We start from the raw sequence: 19,631 nt of genomic DNA, 5'->3' as shown, positions 1-19,631 counted from the left end.
GGAAAATGTTGCACACATAATAGGATTCCTTTAGTAAGAAGGAAGGGACGGTGGGTATTAGAGGCAGCGATTCCCAGCAGAATCCCCGGGGTTGACACTCTAGTCGTGTGCCCAGCCCCAAACCTGTGTAAACCCCTCTGTGGAAAGGGTTGCTGTCTTGTTCACTGTTGGATTCCCACTACCGAGAATAGTGCGTAGCACAGAGAATGCACACACCAAGTATTTACGGGACACATGATCAGCCAAGCTTGAATCACACACCCACCCACAGAGGTAGGAGGTGGAGTCAGCCCTCCAAGCCACATGGGCTGATGTGGTAATGGGGGGTCGGCTCTCTAAAGGAACAGTAGCGTGCTGCTACCAGTAAAGGAATGGGTGCTGGCCAGACGAGACTAGTGTGTACCCAGTACAACCCAGAAGCACTCGAACTTGCTGATTTTTAGAGATTGCATACTACTAACTTATCCAGGAGCACACCTTTTGTATGCAAACTAACCAATCCAGATCCCAGTACTCTGAACCGCCACCTCTGTCTGCCTCTCCCACCCCCACGAGGCAGTTTTCCTCTGCCCTGACCACCCCAGGGTCAAATACCAGATAATTAGAGATGGCCTTGACACCCAGAGCCTGCTGACATTATTCAAACTAGCCAATCCTAAGCCTTCCCACTGTACCGGCTCTTTCCCATGGAAATCCCAATAAAGGCTCCTGCCCAGTGCTTTCCACCTGTTCCTTCTGTCTGCTGACCAACCCTGGTCCTTCCCCAGCGTGGCATGCCTCACCTCCTGTTGCTAGGGATCTGTGAATATAAAAACTTTTATATATAAAAAACCATTTTTGTGCATCTTACCATACCTGATTAAAACCAATGCTAGGTGCATTTTAAAACACACTAGATCTGGATTTGGCAAGATAACGTGTATTTGAGCACAGCCTTGAAGGCATTAAAGCAGAAAGAGTCTGTAGGACCTCAGTAGGGCTCGGGAAACTATGTTAAGCACACCCTCCACCCCAGGTGATATGGTTATTCAGCAAGTCCTGAGAACGAATGAGGTAGCCTCGTCCTCACTTTGCAGATGAGCGAGCTGGGGCCCAGCCTGGTGGACATGTCAGGAGACCACATCCTGGGGCAGGAGGCTGCGTGGTGAGCACAGAATTAAAACAAGGAGTGAGAAGCTTCCGGCCAGGGTAGCAGGATGAAAAACCCCTCCTACAGCAGGGCTGTTTCTGTCTTCACTGCTGCTTAGGACCCTTTGGCTACCAGAAACAAAAACCAGCTAGAGCCCCCCCAAACAGGAAAGGGAAATTTCTGAGAAAGGTACATATGTGTTTTCCGGGGCTGGTGCAGGCAGGTCTCGGGACCAAGCAGGGCCAGGCAGGCCCCTTTCTACCTATCCCCCTTTTCTGCCTCTCTTTCAGCCCTTGCCCCTGAAACTTGATCCTTCTACCTCTCCTACCCTCACTTCACAGTTTTGCCCACACGCTGCCATTGGTCTCAAGTTCATCCTGGGAAGCAGACTCTGATTAACTCAGTCTGATAGAAACCACCCCTGGGCCAGTGGCAGGCAAGAGCACAAATGTGACTGGGAGAAAATGCCTCCCCCCATCAGGATTGCTGTCACAGTTGTCCTAGGAATCTCGGTGAATCCGAATTCCCATGTCCAGCCACCTAGCAAGGCCTGGGCATTTCCAGGACATTTGCACCTCCTTTTCCCAGAGGGTTCTCTGTCTCTATTCCAGTAATACATCCCCGTGACATGTCCTGTTCTCTCAGAGAAGTTGAGGAAATCCCATTTCATCAGCGTGATCTATAGAAATCCCCTCCTGGGAATAGAGGATTCTTTCAAATGAGAATTCTTACATCTGCTCTGTGAGATTTTTTTTTAATTAGTTTTTATGTCAGATGGTCTTTTCCTCTTCTCGTCCCTATATCCTGGCTGGACCTTGGCTTCCCAATCATTTCTCATGTTTTGGACTCTGCCAAGGACACAAGCATGTAAGAATCCAGCAAGTCTTTGCCTGTGAGCAGCTTGCGCTCTGGCTTCAGAACTCATACAAATGACCGTAACATCTGAGCCGACACCGAGAGCCATGGTGATAGCTCCCTACGATATCTGAAGCTGGGTCAGTATTCACAGCCCCAGTGCACTGACAAGTACTGTCTTGTTCCCAAGCCCCCAGTTTGCTATCATCACCCCCATCTGAGGTCAGGAAAAGGGGTTTGGGGGGACTGCTTGCCCTATAGCTCATGAGTTACCATAGCTAGATGGTATGATGGGATGATGAGTTACCCAGCTAGATTTGAACCCATGTCAGATGCCAGACCTTTTGCCCACTGCCTGTCTTGTCCCTGGCCTTTAACTATTGCACTTCAGCATACACAGCAATCTGGGAACAAAACGGTACATAAAGTGCTGAATTATGCAGTGCCAGCTATTAGAAAGTAGGACAGTGCATCACCTCCTGCTAATCGTATGCTCCAGGCTACTGCAGAAGGCACCAGAAGCTGCTACCAGCCATGTTTGCACCCTATCCTGGAAAGGTACGGGTGGTGGATTTGGGCAGTAAGGCCATAGGTCAGCTTGCGTAGTTTCAGTAACTCACAAACATCTATGTGTTCTTAAAATTCAAAGCAGTTACTGTAGAAAGAGATCATGAGGGACTGAGCTAATGAGGAAAGATTTTCCAGAGGAGTCCGAATAATGGAGAGTCTGAAGACAGGTGGAAGGTGTATGTAGGATGGGGGGGGGGGGGGCATAGCATGAGCACTCCACAGTTTTCCATATTTTGACCATGATCCACAGCAATAAGTATTTTACATACAGATATCTATAAAAAGGAAGCAAATCTCATGGGATAATAGTTCATTCTTACTATAGATCAGAACTCTTAATGTTTACTTCTTTTAAAGAAAATGCTAGCTGCCACCCACTTAAGTTGATTTCGCAATCCACCAACGGGTCTCATCCAACAGTTGAAAAAGCACAGAGCAGGTCTGAGGGAGCATTGTTTTATAGAAAACAATGGTGGGTCGTGAGCTTGCCAGCTGGGTGGGGCCAGCTCAGGGTAGATGTCCAAACCAGATGTGAAACCCATACCAGGCAGAAACACAACACAATGTTGTGTCTGTGAAAATAAGAAAGCTATCTTTCTGCTGTGGCATTTGTATAGATCTCCAAAGATGTGCCCGAGAATTTAAGTGTTCTGAGTTAACAGTTCCCTGAAGTGAATTCTTCCCCTAGATCCGGAGTTTTGGTTCAGTGCTGGAGATGCCCTAGGCATTCCCCAGCAGCCTTGATGACTTGGGGCGGGGGCTGATGAGGGAAGAGCCAGGAATTGTGGACAAACCAATCAGGCAGGAAACCTTTCTGCCCTTTGCACAAAGACCACAAGGCACAGAAAGGTGTATGTATGTATGTAGAAGATCTGGGAAGACGAATGTTTCTCTGATGAAGTCTCTAGGACGAATACGTGAATGGATTTGCTGATTTTTGAGCTAACCATATTCTGTTCATTATTATGAGCAGGCTGGGGGGAGGGTTTCTTAGCAAATGTGCTTTTAATGATTTAGGAAGATTCAAGCACAGACATGCAAAGCTAGTAGAGTCTTTGCCGGCCTACTTTGCAGTTTCCTTTCTTACTGAGACATAATTCGTGTATCACAAAATTCACCCTTATGAAGTGGACAGCTCAGTGGTTTTTAGTGTATTTGCAAAGTTGTTCGGCCATCATCACTATAGATTTCCAGAAAATTTTCTCCCCCACCTCCGAAAAAACCCCATACCCTTGAACACTCTGGCTCCCCCCATCCCCTGACAACCATTAATCTTTCTGTCTCTGTTGGATTGGCCTGTTCTAGACATTTCATATCAATGGACTCACATGACATGTGGCCTTTTGTGTCCGCCTTCGTTCATTTTGCACAATGTTTTCTAGATTTAGCTATGGCAGTGTGGGTCAGTACCTCATTCCTTTTTATGGATGAATAATATTCCATTGGGTTTTTATTCTTCATTTTGTTTGCTCACTGCTTAATGGATACTTGGGTCGTTCCTACCTTTTGGCAATTATGTGTGATGCTGAGATGAGCATTCGAATAGAAGTTTTTTGTGTGCAGGCATAGTGAGGAACTACCAAACTATTTTCCAGGAGGCGGCTCCATTTTTCTTTCCCTCCAGCAGCGTAGGAGGGTCCCCATTTTCCCACATCTTTGCCAATATTATTATCCGTCCTTTTTGGCATAGCCATACTTGTGGGCACAAAGCTATTTTATTTGCCATTTCCTAATGAGAAAATATGTTGAGCATCTTTTCACATACGTCGTGACTATTTTTATTTTTTCTCTGGAGAACTGTCTATTCAAATCCTATGACTACTTTTCAGATTGAGATTTTTTTATTGTTAAGTGATGAATTCTTTGTATATTCCGCCAACTAGAACTTTATATGATTTCCAAACCTTTTCTTCTATCTCGTAGATTGTCTTTCACTTCCTAGATAGTATCTTTTGAAGCCAGAATTTTTAAATTTTGGTAAAATCCAATTTATTTCTTCTTTTGTTTGTGTGTGCGTGTGTGTGTGTGTCTTTTAAGAAACCGTTGCCTAATCCAATGGCATGAGTTATGCCCTTGTTTTCATCTGAAAGTTTGATAGTTTCACCTCATATTTAGACCTTTGATCCATTTTGAGTTGATTTCTCTGTATGTGGTTTGAGGGAGGAATCTAATTTCATTCTTTTGCATGTGGATATACTGGTGTCCCAGCACCATTTGTTTAAAAGACTGTCCTTTCCCTATTGAATAGCCTTAACACCCTTTTTAAATATGAATTCACCTTAAATAGATGAGTTAGTTTATTTCTGGACTCAAAATTCTATTCCTTTGATAGATAAATTCTTATGTCAGTAGCACATTTTGTTGAGTGCTTGTAGCTTTCCAGTAAATTTTAAAATCAGGGCATGTAAGTCCTCCAACTTTGTTCTTCTTTCAAGATTGATTGGGCTGTTTGAGTCCTTTGCATTTCTATATGAATATTAGCAACAGATTGTCAATTTTTACAAACAAACGTCAGCTAGAATTTTAACAGGGAATTCACTGAACTTATAGATCAGTTTGTGAGGAACATTTCCATCTTTATATTAAATCTTCTGATTTAATGTACAGTTGTCTTTCCATTTATTTAAGGCTTTTTAAATTTCCTTCAATGTTGTTTGGTAGTTTTCAGCATATAAATCTCGGATTTTTGTTATGTGTATTCCTAAGTTTTTTTGTTGTTGTTTTGTTTTTGGGGTTTTTTTTTTTTTGGCTGCTATCGTAAATGGAACTGGTTTTCTTAATTTCATTTTTGGATTGTTCATTGTCAGTGTATAGAAATACAACTTTATTTTGTATATCGATCTTATATCTTGCAACTTGGCTAAATTTGTTTATTGTAATTGTGTGTGTGTGTGTGTGTGTGTGTGTGTGTGTGTGTAGACTTCTTAGAATGTTCTCTCTCTACAAGATCATGCTGTGTACAAATAAGGATAGTTTTACTTTCTCTTTCCAAGCTGAATGACTGACTTCTTTTTCTTGCCTAGCGTTCCTGGCTAACACCTGCAGTACTGTGTTGAATCGAAATGATCAGAGCAGACATCCTCATGTTGTTGAAAGCTTTCAGTCTTCCACCATTAACTGTGTCAGCTATGGGGGTTTTTGTAGATGCCCTTTATCAGGATGAGGAGATTCTCATCTCTTCCTAGTTTGTTGAGTGTTTTATCATGAAAAGGTGTTGGATTTTGTCAAATACCTTTTTTTTCTTTGCCTCCGTGGACATGATTGTGCAGCTTTTTTTTTTTTTCCCCTTTATTCTATTAACATGGTATGCTGAATTGATTGAAGTTCATATTTGAACCAAGCCTGCATTCCTGGGATAAATCCCACTTCATCATGGGATTATGATCCTTTTTATATGTTTGCTTGATTCGGTTTGGCAGAATTTTGCTAAAGAGTTTTGCATCTGTGTTCATAAGGATATTGGTCTGCTTCTTTTCTCTTGATGTCTGGCTTTGTTACCAGGATAATACTGGCTTCATAGAGCAAATTGGGAACCGTCCCCTGCTCTTCTACCTTTTGGAAGAATTGTGAAGGATTCATGCTAATTCTTTTTTATTTTTTTTTTTTTATATTTAAATTTTTTTTTTCAACGTTTTTTATTTATTTTTGGGACAGAGAGAGACAGAGCATGAACGGGGGAGGGGCAGAGAGAGAGGGAGACACAGAATCGGAAACAGGCTCCAGGCTCCGAGCCATCAGCCCAGAGCCTGACGCGGGGCTCGAACTCACGGACCGCGAGATCGTGACCTGGCTGAAGTCGGACGCTTAACCGACTGCGCCACCCAGGCGCCCCTCATGCTAATTCTTTTTTAAACATTTGGTAGAAATCACCATGAAGTCATCGGTCCTGGCTGTACTTTAAGGCCGTAAACTTATAAGGGTTGTTGTTGTTGTTGTTGTTGTTGTTACTATGTCAATTTCTTGTTAAATCTTCTTGGATTATTTTTTTCATTTTCAGCCAGCTTTGCTGTTTCTGTCTTGGTAGGATTTTATCTGTTTCACCTAAGCTATGTGAGTTGTTGCCACACTATTGTTCATAATATTTCTTTAACAATTCTTTTTATTTGCATGAGGCTCATAACAATCACTTTCTTTCATTCTTGATTTTAGTAACTTGAATTTTCTCTCTTTTTTTTTTTTCATGGTCAGCCTAGCTAACAGTTTGTCAATTTCATTGATCTTTTTAAAGAACCAACTTTTAGTTTTATTCTCTTTTTTCAATTTTTTTATTTCTACTTTAATCTCGATGATTTCCTTTCTTCTGCTTTCTTTAGACTTAATTTGCTCTTTTTTTTCTTTTTTTTAATGTTTATTTATTTTGAGAGAGAGAGAAAACACGAGCAGGTAGGGGCAGAGAGAGAGAGAATCCCAAGAAGGCTCTACACTATCAGTGCAGAGCCCAGCATGGGGCTCGAACCCATGAATCACAAGATCATGACCTGAGCCAAAATCAAGAGCCAGATGCTTAACTGACTGAGCCATCCAGGTGCCCTTTTTTTTGTTTCTTAAGGAGAAATGTTAGGTCATTGATTTAAGATTTTTCCTCTTTTTTAATATAGTCATTTATAGCTACCAGTTTCTAAGCACTGCCTTTCCTATATCCCATAAGTTTTGTTATGTTGTATTTTCATTTTCATTCCTTTCAAAGAATTTTCTGATTTCCCTTTTGAGTTATTTTTTGACCTATTGGTTATTTAAGAGCATGTTGTTTAATTTCCACATATTTGTGAACTTCCAGTTTTCCTTCTGTTGTTGATTTCTAATTTCTTTCCGTTGTGGAGTGGTTATAGAACCGCCTGGTCTAGGGGTGCCTGGCAGGTTCAGTCAGTAGAGCATGTGACTCTTGGTCTCGGGGTGGTGAGTTCAAGCCCCACGTTGGCCGTAGAAATTACTAAAATGGATAAATAACTGAACTTTAAAATAATAATAAAAAAAATAGAGGCACCTGGGTGGTTCAGTCGGTTGAGCGTCCGACTTTGGCTCAGGTCATGATCTCACAGTTCGTGAGTTCAAGCCCCACATCGGGCTCTGTGCTGACAGCTCAGAGCCTGGAGCCTGCTTTGGAGTCTGTGTCTCCCTCTCTCTCTGCCCCTCCCCCACTCACACTCTGTTTCTTTCTGCCTCTCAAAAATACATAAACATTAAAAAAATTTAATAAAAAAATAAAGTCTTTGTCTAGTAAATCCAGTGTCTGGAATTCCTCAGAGATAGTTTCTATAGACTGATTTTTTTCCTATGTATGGGCCATACTTTCTTATTTCTTTGCATGTCTCATGATTTCTTCTTGTTGAAGACTGGGCATTTAAAATAATAATTTGATGATGCTAGACATCAGATTCTTCTCCCTTCCCAGGGCTGCTTGTTGCCACTGCTTATTGGTGATGTTTGTTTAGTGAATTTTCTCAGCTAATTCTGTAAAATCTGTATTCTTCTTCACTGTAGCCCCTGAGATAGCTTCTAGGTTCTTTGAGGGTCATCTAATGATTGCACAGAGATTTCTCTAGATGCCTGGATCAAAACAAATCTTCCAGGCTTTGCCGATGAGTTCTGTGTGTGTTTGGAGGCGTGCCTTCAACACTGAGGCAGGAAGTTTACAAATGTACCTTAGTCTTTACTTCCTTGCTTGCTCAGAGGCTCACCCTGAGGCAGAAGTGACAGCTTAGGGCATTCTCAAATCTTCACCGAGCATGTGAATAACCATGGGCATATGGTTTTGGTCTTTAGATACCAAGATATGTAGGAGCTTTTCAAAGCCCTCGTTAGGCATCCCATTCCTCAATTTGTTTTTTTAAGCTGTTTGGTCAGCTCATTGTCTGTCCCAACTGTTATCCACCCCCGTGGACACTGATGTTCAGCAGTTGCCTCTGATTCTTTTCAACAAATGCCTCCAAGGAAAAAGCTGTTCACACTGGCTGAGCTCTGATGCAGGAAAAATAAAGACAACCTTGGAAGTGGGATCTTCCAGGAAACCACCAGACAGGTCAGAAGATGCCAGTTCTCCCAGAATGGACTTGAAGGGGCTCCAGCCTTGTCCCACCCCCTGCGGCGGATGCCGGGGATGATGGTTTTCAAGGCTACTCCAGAGCTAGTGGGAAGGAATGGAAAAAGAGCAAGTTAACACTCCACAAAGCTCACTGTTCTCACTGATATGCAGCCAGTTTTCTTAAGTGAACTCTGCCTGGATTACTACAAGCCTTTGGTCCATTTCCAGAGTTCTGAAAAAGGCTGGATCTGACCATTTTTGCCAATGTTCTCATTGCTTTTATGGAGGAGAGACTCCTCAGAAGTCCGTCCTCCACTGTTTCATTGGCAACAAGCTGACTGTGAGTCTGCATTTGCACCCATACTCAGTGGCTAATTAAGGACACCAGGCTTGCACACAGGCTTATTGAAGCCACTTCTCCATGGTTGAATTGTTTGTCGATTCTGTCGGTAGGGGCCAGTGAGGTCTAACCTGCCAGCCAGGACACCCACACTTTAGTCTCGCGTTTGCAACGAGCCGAGCGTATGATCTTGGAACAAAGGAGCTGAGGTTTCCAAAGTACCTACTGTGTGCCGCAGCGTGTGTTTTGTGTACATCATGTCGTTCTTGGAACACCCAAGAAAGAGAAAACATTCCCGCTCAACAGATGAAGAAAGCAATAAAAGGCAAAGCTCTTAGTTAGCCCTATGCCTGCTCCACACAGCAAAGACTCTGTATACTGATTATAGCACTGTTGTTACTACAACTCTTGCCGTCGGGGAGCTGTGGGGGGGGAGTTGATGGGATTGCTCAAGGTCGTCTGAACACCGACCCGGGTCTGTCTGATTGCAGAGCCCACCCTATCCCACAGCCTCCCCTCCAGCTCTCCTGGGCAAATCCGTTCCGGCTCTGGGTCTCGCTTTCCTTACTCTGACGAATGAAAGATCTGGACTGACAGAAGTTATGCGGTCAGCAAACACTTACCGGCTTGTCTTAATTGAGATCGCCTCCAGGGTGCCATTATGGAGGCGTGTACTTCTGAGTTCAGGGGCTCACACTGGAGGCGTTGTCTTGTTCGGCTTGAGAAACGAAACGGACAGGTAGACTGGCAGGTGTATAACCCGGCATGTGTTTCTCTCCCTGCCCCGCCCCCGGCTCCGCCCCCCTGCAGAGGCAAGAGGGGACAAAGCCAAGTGGGTGTTCACCTGGCCGCTCATCTTCCTCCTGTGCGTGACCATCCCCAACTGCAGCAAGCCCCGCTGGGAGAAGTACTTCATGGTCACCTTCATCACCGCCACGCTGTGGATTGCTGTCTTCTCCTACCTGATGGTGTGGCTGGTGAGTGGAGGAAGCGAGGGCGGACTGTAGGCACAGCCCCTGCCCGGCACCTGCTGGGGGCTGGGAGAGCTGCGTTCAAAGAGCGGCCTCGGGCACTGCTGTGCAAGTCCCTCCCTTCGCAGCCGTTGGCAGGTCGCTCGGTAGAAAGGTTCAGCAGAGGAGCGCGGGGCAGTGCCGCGCACCAGGGGCGCCCAGATAGACACCGCGTGGCGCCTGCCTTCCAGGCAGGAGTTGGGGCGCGTTGAGGGAGACAGACCTTCACACGGAGATTGTGAGACATGCTGCCCGGGTGCCGTGCAAAGAGGAATACGGCAGGGCTGGTGTGGCTGCTGTATAAGGATCTCTGGGGGGCTAGTCACTAGGCCCCTTTCCTCTCCAGGGTCCCTGGGGGGGAACGTGAGGGAGACAACACAAGGCAGCCCTTTCCAGAACCCCTGCCCTCATGACAGCCCGATGGGGTAGGTGTTTTTTATTTTGCCCATTTTACAGAGGAGGAAACTGAGGCATCCAGATGGAGTCATCGGCCCCCTTGCACGACTACCAACTAGGGCACAATTCGTTACATAATCAGTAAGGTCTAGAGTTGGGGTTAGTCCCCAGTGTTGGGTCCTGAGTCCATGATCTCAGCCGTGACCCCGAGCTGCCTATCAGTCTCCTACTGGAGCTCTCTGATGCCATGGGGACAGACGTTTTGCAGGCAGAGAGGCATTGGCACGGTTCCTTGTAAGCTCCTCTGGACCACGTGGGACAGCCCCCTGGGGCGGGCCAAGCAGGAGCCCCTTCCCCCTTGCTCCGTGTGCCACCCCATGGGGTCCCCCCCCTTCTGCTCCACGTAGGGAGCCCAGGAGCAGGAGAGGAGCAGTGACAGACAGCTGTTTCTGTTGCTGTGAAAGCTCACCTGTCAGCAGCTCGCACCGCAGTGGTACACGTGTAGACATTTCACTCTCTGCCTGATGCCTGACGCCAGCTGCAGAGGGCAGCGAGTCTTGGTTTGAGAGGCGCAGGGGCCGCCTTCCCCTTAACCCCAGAGGAGCAGTGTGGCGGGGAGAAAAGGGCTGTGGGATCACATGGAAATGAATTTGAATCGTAGATCTCCCACTCACAAGCCACGAACTCAGGTGACTCAGCTTCCAGAGCCACAAGTCTCTATGAAAGGGGGACGATCATCCCTGCCTCACAGGGTCATTGGGAGAGTGGAAGTGTCTGTTCGGGCATCGTGGTCTGAGCATGACAGATCGATCACGGCCGAAGCTAACAGTTGTTCGCACTGCAAGGTGCAGCCAATGCTGCTTCCATGCTTTGTTCAGATAAAGGCTAAAGTCCTTATAGATGCTGGGTGTGTGTGTGTGTGTGTGTGTGTGTGTGTGTGTGTGTGTGTTGGGGTGGGAGGAGTTGAAAATAGCTACTCTCCAACCCTCCCCACCCCCAGAAAAGGAGGACAAAGATCATGAAAACGATTCCTTAAATGAATTGCACTTGTAAATTGACATTTTTCTGAATAGGGTTAACGCCAGCCTATCTTTTTATTCGATAAAAAGGATCCGGTGGTTTCTCTTATTAAAGTGCGTTCCCAAACTAACCACTGCAACTAAAAAAAAAAAAAAAGTATTCCATGACGTTCGGGTGGGTTATGAGAATTACATAAGATCAAATTCACGAATGAGTGAGACTTTTTCTTCTCTACTGAAAACAGCGGTATTCTGAAATCCGCTCTATTAGTTGGCAGTGAGGCAGGACATTTAACCTGGACTTATCCACACCACCTGGACTTACAGACCCCACCCGCACTTCTTAAAGCAGAGTCATGGCAGCGGCTTGGCCAGGGTCACAGGAACCGCTTTGCTGGGACCCCCTTACCTACGGTTTTGAACGTCAACCTGCCTTAGTTTGGAGGGAATGGAATGACCCTGATAGTAGAAATTGGTATAGCTCACAGCACCCCATGTTAGTCTTCGTTTCTACGGAAGCAAGACGTGCTGGCCAGAGGGACACGAGCCTACTTTCCTTATGCCCTGACCGGTGTGCCAGGGAGCAGTGAAGGGTCACCTGCCCACCCCTTACTCCCACCAGCTTTTACATCCCTCACCCCTAAGCCTTCAGGGGAAATGATTCTTGAATGCCAGTGTCAAAACGGAGGGTCCTTCGAAAGGGATTGCCGTGTCCAGCTCCCTTGCACAGTTGGGGAGACTGAGGACCGGAGGGGAGCCGTGACTTCCACTAGGTCACAACAGATAGCCCCAGAGTCTGGACTCAGTTCTGCTTCCCTTCCTGAAGCCCGAGTATCAGGTGGGCTCAGAGAGCCCAGGGCCGGAGTCCAGGGCAAAGCAACACTCAGGTGGCCTCTCCGGTCCCAAGCACCCTGGATGGCGCACGCACACACGAGGCCTTCCTTCTGCTCTTCCATCCTTTGGCTTCTTAGCCACACAGTTCAGTGATTTAAGAAAGGAAAAATGGAGGCATCCGATAACATCAGAATAACCCAGGCTCCTGTGTTTATGATGTCTGGCATCCCTCACTGAAAGCAAGTCGGCCATGGCCTGGTTGTACTTAGGGAGATCTCCATCACGGCCAAGGTAGACTGAACATTGATTGATGGATCAGCAGTCCATGTTGGCCTCCTCGGTGTCTCTTCCTGCAGAGACCAGGGCGGGCCTGTCCGTGTGCGCTCCGCCCTGTACCTGGTGATGCTGAGCTGGGTACCGTCTTGCAGCAGGTGGGGCATCTTCAAACCCCCCTGCAAAGCTTTGTCCCGGGAGGGATGTTGTTGCAGTCCACATGCTCTGACTACATTCCAGGGCTGAGCTTTGCACTTAGCCTACTTCATCTGGGGCTCTCTGAGCTCTGTGAATCTGATCACCCTCATTCTCTCTGCTCCTATGGATTGTAAGGTGAATGACTGAAAGAGAAGGGAAACATACACCTACGGACACCTTGCACGGGCCAGGCATGGTCACCTCACGCTTTCTCATTTAATCTTTATCAACAAGCTCGTTTTACAGATGAGGGGACTGAGGCTCAGAGAAGCAAACCAGCTTGTCTAAATCAAACAACTGTTCACTGGGATTGGAGCCATCCATCAAGATGTGAACTACCCTAAGAGATGCCAGTGTTCCCGGTTTTTAGATGGGGAAGCAAGCCAGAGCTAATGAGTATTTTGAATGGGGTTATCCAGATGCTTCTAGGGCTTTCCATCTGGCTGCTACTCAGGGCCCCAGCCATCTCTCAAGCGTCAGGCGTTTATCAGGGGAGTTGTGTGACCGAGCGTCAAGATCCTTCAAAGCTCACCTGTCCTTCCCTCCGGCGGTTCTGTGTCTTGGAGCTTATCCTTAGGAGGCAGTAAGAACTCAAAGCTGTACGCACAAGGCGCGCGGTGTTGAGGTTGGCGCATGGCCTTTAGAGTCGGAAAGACCTGGCCCAGAATCCCTGCTCCACGGCTCACCAGCCTCGTGCCCACAGGCAATGCCGCTTAACTTCCCTGAGCCTCCGTTTCCCGGGGCGTAAAATGAGCACGCCGAGCGTGGCCCCTCCCCAGTGGGTGGGGATGATAGAGAGCCTGAGATTGTGCACGTGACACACCTGGTACACAGCAAGTGCTCAATAAATGTCACTTATACGCAGTGGGAAAGAGACCACCTCAATATCCACCAGTGAGGGATGCGCTGAAACTCCAGAGCCGTGCAATGAAATCTGTGCATCAGTTTAAGACAGTGTCGTGGTTGAGAATGTGCGGTGGACAGGTGTTCACAGTCAATTATTACATGAAACAGGTAGCTGCAAAATCTGTGTCGATAGTCATCTGATTCTGTTTTTTTTTTTTCTCACACACACCCCGAAGAGAAAGTCAAGGATGTTTTGTAAAGCAGTGGTTTTCAAGCGGGTTCCCAGACCTGAGGGTCCCGGCCACCTGGGAACTTGTGAGGAATATAAACTCTGGGCTTCACCACAGACCTCCTGAATCAGAAACTTGGGGTGGGGCCCGGAAGTCTGCGCTGTAACCAGCCTCCCCCTCCCCGGAAGATTTTCCACGTGCTGGAGTTTGAGAGCCGCGGGCTCATGAAAAGTGTTAATAGTGGTTGTCTATGGGTCTTGAGAAACGGTAGGTGACTTTTGTTTTCATCTGACTGCGTTTGCTAGACTTTTGAAAACAGTAAATAAAACAGCAGTGCTGTGGTTCAAGTGGAAAACACTCAGAGTAAGCAAAGGTCTGGGTGTTCCTCCGTGAGTTCCTGTCCCCCGTCTTCTGCAGGTGACCATTATTGGATACACGCTTGGGATCCCAGATGTCATCATGGGTATCACTTTCCTGGCGGCAGGCACGAGTGTTCCGGACTGCATGGCCAGCTTAATCGTGGCGAGACAAGGTAAGGACGGTGCCTCGGCCCCCACAGCTGTGAGCATCGCCATGCAGGCTCCCGGCCCCCACCGGAGTTCTGGTTCATGGCTCTTCTGCCTGGTAGTTGATAAGTCCTGCTACGGAGCCAGCTGATGGTGGGAAAGCATCATGCAGCAGATTCCATCCGTGGAGAGAATACTACCAAGATATAACGCCTCCAGCCCTTTGGAAGCATTTGCTTGTGCAAACTTGGATAAAAATGAACTTGCTCTAAAGTCACCAGTGTGACATTGAACAGAGCTGAAGCTCCAACTTCCTATACCAAATACAACAGTAACAAGAAGTGTTCAGGTCCCAGGACGGCAAAGCAGGGATATCCTATATCTGGTTCCTATTCTGCTTTCCTATTTTTTTTTTTAGTTTATTTAAAGAATTATTTAATGTTTATTTTTGAGAGAGAGAGACAGAGTGCGAGTGGGGAGGGGCAGAGAGAGAGGAAGACAGAATCTGAAGCAGGCTCCAGGCTCTGAGCTGCCCGCATAGAACCTGACGCGGGGCTCAAACCCATGAGCCGTGAGATCATGACCTGAGCCAAAGTCAGCCCCTTAACTGACTGAGCCACCCAGGCATCCCTAAGGTTATCTATTTATTTAAGAGAGGCGGTGGGGGTGGGGGGGCACACAGAGTGGGAAAGGGGCAGTGAGAAAGAGGGAGAGTCCCAAGCAGGCTCCGTGTGGTCAGCACAGAGCCTGATGCAGGGCTCGATCTTACGAACCACAAGATCATGACCTGAACTAAAATCAGTAGTCAGATGCTTAACCCACTGAGCCACCCACGTGCCTCTGTTTTCCTATTGTTAAAGTCAAGGCTCACTATGTGACATGGGTCAACCTGTATGCTGTTTAATGGCAGAACAAAAGAGCCGTAAAGGGCAGTGAATAAAGGCTGTTTCCACTGGTGAGGTAGCAACCCAGCATGCACTTCCATAGATCTTCATCCACCAACGAAAGTGTGAAAGTTTGGGGAGGGGGGGCGGGAGGTGGGGGCCAATCACAGAATGACACCTCAGAGGGGACAGAAGTCCCCAACGAGAAAGTCAGCTCTGGAAAATCGGCAAAGGACCTTTCATTCCTCCGAGTTAGGAGAAAGGGTTGGTTGATGGGTCCGTCGGTCCTGAGAAGATAAGAGCTGAGGGGAGGGAAGTGTGGGAATGTGGTTGGCGGAGGCTGGAGGCTTGCGGAGAACGGGGACAGTGGGGACAGCAGCTGAGGTGAACGGGGTGTGATCGAGTGACCTTTGAGGTGAGTGCATTCATTTCCTAGGGCTGCCATAGCGAAAATACCACAGCTCGGTGGCTTGAAACAAGAGATTGATTGTCGCACGGGTCTGGAGACTTAGAAGTCCAAAATCAAGGTGGTAGCAGGCCCGTGCTCCCTCCAAAGGCTGAAGGGTCTGTCCCAGGCCTCTCTCCTGGCTTGTAATGGTGACCGAATGGCTTGAGGCTGTGTCTCTAAGGTCTCTGCCTCCATGGGCACGTGGTGGTCTTCCCCGTGTGTGCGTCTGTGTCCAGACTTCCCTGTCTTCACGAGGGCACCGGTCCCTGCCTTAGGGCCCGTCCTAATTCAGTTATGACTTCACCTTCCTTTGATCCTCCTTGCAAATAAGGCCCAATTCACAGGTGCTGGGCAGACGTGAGTTGCAGGGACGGGCACTGTTCAACCAGTACAGGGAGGAATAAGAAAGGCAGTGAGCCCCGAGGGCCTGGCTGATGTTCTGTGGCACAAAGTTGGGTGGGACTCAGTCACACCAGCTCCAGTAACACATGGATGAGAGAGGGCAAGTTCCCTGGCCCTGGGGTTGTTGGGTTGATACAATGGAGGGTCAAGGGGGCAAGAGAATGCAGTTGAAGAAACTGCCCCGCAGAGTCCGGGCTGTCTGGGGGCAGGGGTCTTGATGCTAGAAGGTTAAGGCCTGGGGAGGGGGCGGCCCCAGTGAGGTCAGAAAGGGGGCTCTGGGAGCTGGGGCTGAGTGGGGCTCTGAGGAAGGACGTCATCTCAGAGTGAGCCCTGTGGAGTGTGGGGGCACAGAAACCGAGGAAAGGCGAGGCAGGGGTGGAGTGTGTCATTGTAGGGGCGCCTGGGTGGCTCAGTCGTTCGAGCGCGTCCGACTCTTGATTTCGGCTCAGGTCATGATCTCACGGTCGTGGGATCAAGCCCCTTGTTGTGCTCCGTGCTGAGCACGGGTCCTGCTTGAGATTCTCTCTCCGGCTCCCTCCGCCCCTCCCCCACTGGGATGTGCGCGTGCACACACTCTCAGAAAAAAGTGACGCTGGTGTCACTGACAGAGGATCCAGCAGACACGGTTAACAGAGGCGCTCTTCATGAGAGGGCACCGAAACTCCCGCTTGTCTACCCACAAGCAGACCCCGCAGCGCGCGGAGATAGGGCGCCCTCGGCTCCCTGAAGGCTCCTGGCTCCGTGTGTGGCCCAGGCTGGTGGCAGCCTGACCAGGGAGCTTGTGGGACATGCAGAGTCTCAGGCCCGCCCCGGACCCACTCAGTCAGAATCTGCATTTCAGCGAGGCCCCCAAGCGAGGCCTGTGCTCTTGAAGGCTGAGAAGTGTTGCCGTAAGGTTCCTCTATATGCAGCACCTGTGTGGGGCAGGAAGGCCACCGTGTCAGAGAGACCCTTGTCCTCTCAAACTCGGGCATCTTTTTTTTTATTTTTTATTTTCTAATGTTTATTTTTGAGAGAGACAGAGCACGAGTGGGGGAGGGGCAGAGAGAGGGGGGAAGACACAGAATCCGAAGCAGGCTCCAGGCTCTGAGCTGTCAGCACAGAGCCCGACGCAGGGCTCGAACTCACAGACGGTGAGATCGTGACCTGAGTCAAAGTCGGACGCTCACCAGACTGAGCCACCCAGGTGCCCCTCAAACTCAGGCATCAACCCATCGAGTGATGGGGACGAGTAGCTGGCTCAAAACAGCAGCTGCATTCGTGGGAAGGCTGATTTCCCAGAGCTCCCACCCCCAGAAACACCAAGCTGCCACGATTTTCAAGTCACTTAAGACAGTGTCAGTGTCAAGGGAGGCCTTGTATCCCGGAGGTCTGCAAAGGACAGCGACAGGGCAGGAGGCGGGCGGGACCTGGCTTCCAGCAGCGGCACCTGTGGTCAAACGGGTGAGCCGACCGTCCAGGTGCCGGCCTGGGTGGCTGCAGGCTTCTCGGTGACAAGAGCGGTTGTGTGCTTGTGGCTGTTTGTGTTTCGGGCGTGTTCATTGCACACACATTTGTACACGTGCCAGGTTCTGATGCTCACGTTGAATGAGAGCTCAGAGGCCAGGCTAGAACAGGTGTGAGCCAGCATGAGTGTTAGTTGTGAATGTTTGTTTTCTCACTTTTCATACCCCTCACAATCATTAAGTCCTTAGGTTGTGTGGCCAGCATGACACTGGCCGGTTGGGCAGGAAGCAGGGGATGACGGCATGGCCCCCTAGCCTCGAAGATGCTTCTAGTCTAGTGGGGAGAAAAGAATTCACTCTGCGGAAGCCATGAGGGCAGAGGACCCGACAGCTTATCCTCTGAGCCCAGGTCATGGCACCATCACCTGGGCCACATGTACACATCATGGCTCGGGGTGAAGGATGCTGGACCGCCCACAAACTGTGTGATCTTGGGCATGTCCCAAGCCTTGGTTCCATCATCTGCCACATGAGACAGTGGACAGTGCCCTCTCCCTCCCAGGGTAACTGGGAGGATTCAACGAGGGTGAAGCATGCAGTGAGCCCCTGGAGAACATCAGCAAACACCGGTCGTCTTGGGGGGCGTGTGGGTGGCTCGGTTAAGCATCCGACTCTCCATCTCCGCTCAGGTCTTGATCTCAAGGTTGTGAGTCCAAGCCCTGCTTAGGCTCCATGCAGGGCATGAAGCCTACTTAAAAAAAAAACAAAAACAAAAAAAAAACCCCACCAATCATATTGGATTAGAGTTGACCCTAATGACTTATTTTAAGTGGTTTATCCCTGTAAGATCCTATCTCTAAATAATGCCACATTCCCAGGAATTAGGGGTCAGGACTCCAACATATGAATCTTAAGGGTCACAATTCGGTCCCTAAGAGACCCCTTAGACTTCATAGAGTGGATTTAGACTTCATAAAAAGTTTCTGAAATTCGGAGTCCGTGAAGAAGGGATTCCTAGGACGCTAATAGGGGTTTCCGGCCACCTCAGTGAATGACTCATGTCCCTTGTCCTCTAGGCCTTGGTGACATGGCGGTCTCAAACACCATAGGAAGCAATGTGTTTGACATCCTAGTGGGACTCGGCATACCCTGGGGCCTGCAGACCATGGTTATTAACTATGGGTCCACGGTAAGTTCCTCTCACTGCCCCATAAGCCAGATGGACGCCAGACACGAGCACTTTATGGGGAATGACAGTGGCCTTGGCCCTGTTCCAGCCGAGAGCTCCAGGGGACCCGCTGTCCCCTTCCCCTTGGCACCCTGGCACCCCGGCACCCCCTTTCCTTGAAGGCCTCCGGGACAGCCGGAGGAGCAGCTGTTGGGGAGAAGCCCATGTGTAGCCCCCGTGTGCCGAGCACACATCGGGACGGCCACCCCACACTGCAGCCTGCGGGCGTGCACGTCCCCTCCGAGTCCTTTCCCTCACAGGCGGGGCCGAGGCCTAAACCCACGTTTGGCTGACCCTCCACTGCCATGTGCTCGCCGCGAACACCCGCCTGTGCTTTCCGGAAGGGGAAGGAATACACCGGGGTACGCCAGGCTCTCAGAACGGGGGCCCCGGCAGCCCAGAGATTCAGGGCACCCGTGTTTGTTTTTCCAGGTGAAGATCAACAGCCGGGGTCTGGTCTATTCCGTGGTGTTGTTGCTGGGCTCTGTCGCTCTCACTGTGAGTCTTTCCGGTTCCAGAATTACGTGTCGTTCCATGGGATCCACAGTCACTTGCAGAGTCTCTGAAAGCCCTCCCTCTTCCCTTGGCAGTGAGGCATAAAAATGAGCAAACACAAATTCACAGGTCCCTCCAGACACGGTGCCAAGAATGTTGGCCCCCACCACCACGTTTTTGCCTGAGTGACCCAGAAGTCACCAGAGCAAGTGACCCGCCTCCCTGTATCCCCACGGCCCAGTCTGTCTCCCCTCACTAGTGCCAGTAAGAGAGAAATTCACCCCTGTCCATCCAAGCTGACAGGTGGGGAGCATGGCTGTCAGGCCTCGGGACCAGGACACCCTCATACCGAGGCCTCCTCACCCCACGTGCCCACACGTCTGTCCCACACACTTTACCTCTGCTTATGCTAGTCAGTCCTTACAGCCACCTGATGATACCATTCCCATTGTGCGGAAGAAATCGAGGCTCGGGTTCGAGAAAGCGTGCCTAGAATCCCAG

At 49.0% G+C, this 19,631-nt stretch overlaps 1 protein-coding gene across 1 annotated transcript in view; it reads left to right on the top strand.

Annotated features, from left to right (window-relative positions):
• The window catches only part of SLC24A4 (solute carrier family 24 member 4), a 170,702-nt gene that overhangs the window by 148,937 nt on the left and 2,134 nt on the right, over positions 1-19,631 (top strand). Inside the window, exons 13-16 of the mRNA XM_049612279.1 lie at positions 9,727-9,893; positions 14,140-14,254; positions 18,484-18,596; positions 19,068-19,133. Coding sequence (XP_049468236.1) covers positions 9,727-9,893; positions 14,140-14,254; positions 18,484-18,596; positions 19,068-19,133 — 461 coding nt within the window. The remainder of the gene's footprint in view (positions 1-9,726; positions 9,894-14,139; positions 14,255-18,483; positions 18,597-19,067; positions 19,134-19,631) is intronic.

The sequence above is a fragment of the Panthera uncia genome (assembly GCF_023721935.1).
Source record: "Panthera uncia isolate 11264 chromosome B3 unlocalized genomic scaffold, Puncia_PCG_1.0 HiC_scaffold_1, whole genome shotgun sequence".
NCBI classification, from domain to species: Eukaryota; Metazoa; Chordata; class Mammalia; order Carnivora; family Felidae; genus Panthera; species Panthera uncia.
Note: the sequence above shows the minus strand (reverse complement) of the source record. Positions and strands in the feature narration are given on the sequence as shown.